The following is a 6133-nucleotide window of genomic DNA, read 5'->3' as shown; positions in this document are numbered from 1 at the left end:
GTGACGTCATGTTACCTCACCTCCGTTGGAATCTATGAATAACTACAGATCAGCGTCTTTATTGTTTGATTTCTTCGATAAGTCAGATCAATATATAAAGTATAAATGTGAAATTGTTAAATAGGAATCGAATCAATCCGTTTGAAAATAAATCGATACTGTTTGTAAAATATAAAAACGAAAGTGAAAGTTACTTAGTGACTAGGATCTACACTGAAACGCAAACACGTCAGAAGTACCGTCAGGGTAACCACAGCTGTAGGGTGGATGTGTGCGTGTTTAGCGGTTAGTACAAATGTAGCAAAGATCAAGAGGAGGGCATCTGGATACTTTAAACTATATTAAGGTAATGTTACAATGGCTTTTGTAAATATGCTTCTGGAATACAGAAAATTTTACGATTACAAGCGTATCGATTCGCACACATGAACCTTTAGACTTGTGCACTATCCAGAACTCGAAATCACGAATTGTGTTACCGGATCACACAGATTAAACATCGGAGTATTCTTGACCATTTTAATATGGTCGATTTTATGTACTATTTGATGATCCGAATAAATAGAAATGATATTCATCCATAAACCTTTCTGGCTATATAGTGGAGATACTCATCAGAAGCATATTCATTTGGTTAGATAAAATGCCTTTATTAGACCATACTGTCCTTTAATGTTACTGTAGGGACGTATTTGTTTGTAAATAAATGCTAATTAAATGTACTTTTCCTCTTTATATGGCGATATGTAGGATTGTCGGAATGTGCACCGGTGTTTTGTATTTTTCCAACATTGTTCAAAATCACAACGATTACTATAAATAGGGAGATTCTGATAATTCTAATAATACGTACACGACATATTGCGTACGAGTAGATGGTCTAGATAATGATTTATAAATAACGGTGATGTGATTCGTTAACATGGTACACTGCACACACACAAAGCATTCTATATCAGACATGACGTGTCAAGTGTAGAAGTATAAGGTATAACGTGCCTTTTAAAAAACAATGGATTTATGATAGATGTAATTAAATAACGTAAAACCCTACAATAACCTTATTTTAGTGTATAGATTCTCCCAAGAATTAAAAGTAATAGCCGTGCAAAAATAATAACCATGCAACATTTTGTGGTTTAGATGCCAATTTCTACACGAATGAGTGGCGAATCTAGATACTTAGTTTTTAGGTCACCTGAGACAAAGTCTCAAGTGACCTACAAATGTATTGCGATCGCCTTTTGTCGTGCGTCCGTAAACAATTTACATTTTCGACTTCTTCTCCTAAACCCCTGAAGCAATTTCAATGAAATTTTGCAGAAACCTTCCATGGCCAAGGGTCAACCAAAGTGTGAATTATATGGTCCCCAGCCCCCAAGGGCCTGAGGGACGGGGCAAAATTTGTCAAATTGACTAAAATTTCAAAAATCTTCTTCTCAAAATCCAGATATGTTAGAATCAAATACTCTTCATAGATGGAAGAGTATTAAGGTGTTTTACCAAACTTGTGAATTTCATGAGCCTGTGGTTTCACATTTTCCCCTGGGGAGGGGGTAAACTTTACTATAATTTATATAGGGAAATCATATTTTCGACCAACATTTGTTTAATTTCCATTGGAAGTAATTTAATTTGGGTAAGCATTATCAGTATTGGATAGAAGTTTGATGGTATGCACATATCAGCCCTGACTGACTCCCAGGGGCTGATAGGTGGGGCATGGTTTATGTTGGCAAATGATATTTTGGATATTACATGTTGATAACTTGATTGGAAATATATCCCTGAGTTGACAGTTTGATACTTTGAAAATTTTGAGCCAGCCCCACCCCCAAGGGCTGTAGGGCGGGGCCCAAAGGAGTCAGTGTGCTAAAATTTCTTCATTTTCCTTGTTAAGAATAAGAGGTGCTAGTTTCAAATACTTTTCAGTCTTAAATCTGTATACTAGATATTGAATAAGGTGGTTTTATTGTTTTTTGTCACTTTCAATAATATTTCTGTTCATGTTTTAAAAACAAAAATCAAATCTCTGTATAAATATATCAGAAATCGGGTGACCGTTAAGGCCCATTGGCCTCTTATTTTTTCATTTTGCCGCTTGGCTGACATTCTTTATAACTAGTAATATGTAATATGGATTCGACACAACAATTAGTAAGTTACTGGACGGAGACGAAACATGATTTAAATAAAAAGTCGCTCAAACTGTTTTAGTGGACTTATACATGACCTATACCTATTTACTATTCGATGTCTTTTAGTTTAAAAATGAATACAGTTCAAGAAAGTAGCAATGAAGAAACCACAGATATAACACTGGCTAAGACCTCCCGGAACACCGTACTTGGGACCAATGATAGAAACCAGGATGATAGAAGCGAAGAAGATATGGATGTAGATATAGTTTATCGACGTCAGACAACAGTTTATATAGCATACGATGAGGGAAATACCCCAAACCAACTCTTAGACTGTGTAAGAAAAGGACTCAAAGAAAAAGGTATGTTGGTTTAAACTTTGTTTTATTCAAATTTGTTTGACAATACATCGAAACCCAAATGGTACACTTTATAGAACAGAAAAGGAAACAAAAACAAGTGCCGTGACAATTATATGTAAATTTGTTACCTGCTTAATAATCAACGTTTCAACACTAGCTACAGGAATGAAGTAATATGTACAACAGAACAATTACGGGAATAGGGAAGGGGGTAATGGATTGGTATACAGTGGAAACCAGGAATGAATAACATATCAATATACATATGCTCTTCATATGGTAATATCATATTGCTATATTGCAATGAGTATGTGGAACACGATTCTGCAAAACATAACTTTGTATTAGTAGATAATATTTTCAGAAATGCTGTAAATGGACACTCGATAAATGTTAGACATGTATATACCAATTACCACTAACTATTGACAAATTGAGTACGTCACCAAGCACCGCCATGATGTTTAAAAACGTTGCAGTTCACAAACTAGCCATCACACTTATCAAATATATGTCCATTAAACATGTCCCGCCTCGTCCCTGGCACGTCCAAGGTAACAAATCACTTCATCAATCTATCATAATCATGGCCAGTTAGTGACATAATATGGTATATATAAATACAATGGCAAAAACAATGAAAAAACATATAAATCCAAATACATTTTAAAACATACTAGTAAAACGAATGCAACACAACATACATATATATATATATTGTAAAAGGGCTATTTGTTTATTGAAATCTTTTAGTTTTAAGTATATAATTTTGGACGGCTAGAAAAATTGTAGTGTTTTCTTGATGGGTTAGAGAGTCATCACCAAAGGGTAAAAGATTAGTAGATAGTTGATACGGCAAACTCAGAATATGAAGCTGTCTAAGTGCTGTATATTTATTACACTTTAGCAAGTAATGTGTTGAGTTTTCATTAGCACCGCAGGAACAATTCGGGGAGGGTATGATGTTTTTCGTGAACTAGTGTTCATTTAGAGAGCTACATGACATACGCAGTCTTGCATGGTAGATTTGACCCAGACGTGAATTCTGAAAGTAGTATGAAGGTAGACATTCTTTACTATTAGATTTCAGAAAGGCTTTTAAATAAGAAATGGAAGAGTATGTTATGTGTTGTTTCATGTCTTTGGAAAGTTCATCGTTATACCTATTTTTGTTTGCATTTTATTCAAAAACACCAATTCCGGAACGCGTTTTGTAATTTTGATTAGGATACAATTTTCAATGATGAACTTGACCAAGGAAATGCAGGCACTTTTACGAAATCTAAAAATATATATCATTGAATCAATATAATAATAACATTAAAACATTTTTACAAGAAGTAATTATATTAGCAATGTACATATCAATAAGAGAGATAACATAATTAATTTCTCTTCATTTATGCGTCGATCTTTTCCAATCAGGTGTGTCAGTTCTTGATGACGTCACACCAGGTACGCAGATGGCTGGTGAAACAGCGAGGGCTATCAATGAAGGTACTACATGTCTGTTTCTTCTCACAAGAGATGCTGCACACTCTCCATTGTATAAGTTACAAGTTATACAAGCCATGGAGAAAGCACAGCGTGAAGGCAAGCGCGGAGGGATAATTCTTACCAACGATATTGGAGATTCAGATGTGAGTATTTTGTGTAGGTCGCATCACAATTCATTCTCATCCAATCACCAACGGTATGATTAGAAAAGTATAGTTGAATGCAAGACATAGCATATAAAACGCGTTGCAATTTTTATCGATCCTATACTAATCTATACAGATCGCACAATATTCCATAGTCATCGTGTTAGATCCCACAATACTCCATAATCATCGTGTTAGATCCCACCATACTACATAGTCATCGTATTAGATCCCACAATACTCCATAGTCATCGTGTTTGATCCCACAATACTCCATAGTCATCGTGTTAGATTCCACAATACTCCATAGTCATCGTGTTAGATCGCACAATACTCCATAGTCATCGTGTTAGATCCCACGATACTACATAGTCATCGTGTTAGATCCCACAATAGTTCATAGTCATCGTGTTAGATCCCACAATACTACCTAGTCATCGTTTTAGATCCCAAGTATAGTTGAATGCAAGACATAGCATATAAAACGCGTTGCAATTTTTATCGATCCTATACTAATCTATACAGATCGCACAATATTCCATGGTCATCGTGTTAGATCCCACAATACTCCATAATCATCGTGTTAGATCCCACCATACTACATAGTCATCGTATTAGATCCCACAATACTCCATAGTCATCGTGTACTCCTTAGTCATCGTGTTAGATCCAACAATACTCCATAGTCATCGTGTTAGATCCCACGATACTACATAGTCATCGTGTTAGATCCCACAGTACTCCATAGCCATCGTGTTAGATCCCACAATACTCCATAGTTATCGTGTTAGATCCCACAATACTCCATAGTCATCGTGTTAGATACCACAATACTCCATAGTCATCGTGTTAGATTCCACAATACTCCATAGTCATCGTGTTAGATCCCAAAATACTCCATAGTCATCGTGTTAGATCCCACCATACTCCATAGTCATCGTGTTAGATCCCACAGTACTCCATAGTCATCGTGTTAGATCCCACAATGCTCCATAGTCATCGTGTTAGATCCAACAATACTCCATAGTCATCGTGTTAGATCCCAAAATACTCCATAGTCATCGTGTTAAATCCCACAATACTCCATAGTCATCGTGTTAGATCCCAAAATACTCCATAGTCATCGTGTTAAATCCCACAATACTCCATAGTCATCGTGTTAGATACCACAATACTCCATAGTCATCGTGTTAGATTCCACAATACTCAATAGTCATCGTGTTAGATCCCACAATACTCCATAATCATCTTGTTAGATCCCACATTACTACATAGTCATCGTGTTAGATTCCACAATACTCAATAGTCATCGTGTTAGATCCCACAATACTCCCTAGTCATCGTTTTAGATCCCACAATACTCCATAGTCATCGTGTTCGATCCCACAATACTCCATAGTCATCGTGTTAAATCCCACAATACTCCATAGTCATCGTGTTTGATCCCACAATACTCCATAGTCATCGTGTTAAATCCCACAATACTCCATAGTCATCGTGTTAGAACATAGTCATCGTGTTAGATCCAACAATACTCCACAGTCATCGTGTAAGATCCCACAATACTACATAGTCATCGTGTTTGATCCCACAATACCCCATAGTCATCGTGTTAGATCCCACAATACTTCATAGTCATCGTGTTAGATCCCACAATACTACCTAGTCATCGTTTTAGATCCCACAATACTCCATAGTCATCGTGTTAAATCCCACAATACTCCATAGTCATCGTGTTAGATTCCACAATACTCCATAGTCATCGTGTCCGATCCCACAATACTCCATAATCATCGTGTTAGATCCCACCATACTACATAGTCATCGTATGAGATCCCACAATACTCCATAGTCATCGTGTTCGATCCCACAATACTCCATAGTCATCGTGTTAAATCACACAATACTACATAGTCATCGTGTTAGATCCCACAATACTCCGTAGTCATCGTGTTAGATTCCACAATACTCCGTAGTCATCGTGTCC

The 6133-nt window shown here is 36.4% G+C and overlaps 1 protein-coding gene across 1 annotated transcript; it reads left to right on the top strand.

The window, feature by feature from the left end:
• The first annotated feature begins 219 nt into the window (after positions 1-219).
• LOC110458945 lies at positions 220-4206 on the top strand. The gene is made up of 3 exons (XM_021510935.1): positions 220-346; positions 2265-2503; positions 3929-4206. Exons 2-3 carry the CDS (start codon positions 2272-2274, stop codon positions 4204-4206), a joined length of 510 nt encoding a protein of 169 aa, XP_021366610.1. The 5' UTR covers positions 220-346; positions 2265-2271.
• The last annotated feature ends 1927 nt before the right edge of the window (positions 4207-6133 follow it).

Source organism: Mizuhopecten yessoensis, unplaced genomic scaffold, assembly GCF_002113885.1.
Source record: "Mizuhopecten yessoensis strain PY_sf001 unplaced genomic scaffold, ASM211388v2 scaffold9867, whole genome shotgun sequence".
Lineage (NCBI taxonomy): Eukaryota > Metazoa > Mollusca > Bivalvia > Pectinida > Pectinidae > Mizuhopecten > Mizuhopecten yessoensis.
This window is presented reverse-complemented; position numbering and strand designations above follow the sequence as displayed.

Bases quoted from the DNA above. Each gene is read 5' to 3' on its own strand.
- LOC110458945 (XM_021510935.1), top strand. From the start codon at position 2,272: ATGAATACAGTTCAAGAAAGTAGCAATGAAGAAACCACAGATATAACA. The intron at 2,504-3,928 runs GTATGTTGGTTT...TTTTCCAATCAG, and splicing joins AAAAGGACTCAAAGAAAAAG to GTGTGTCAGTTCTTGATGAC.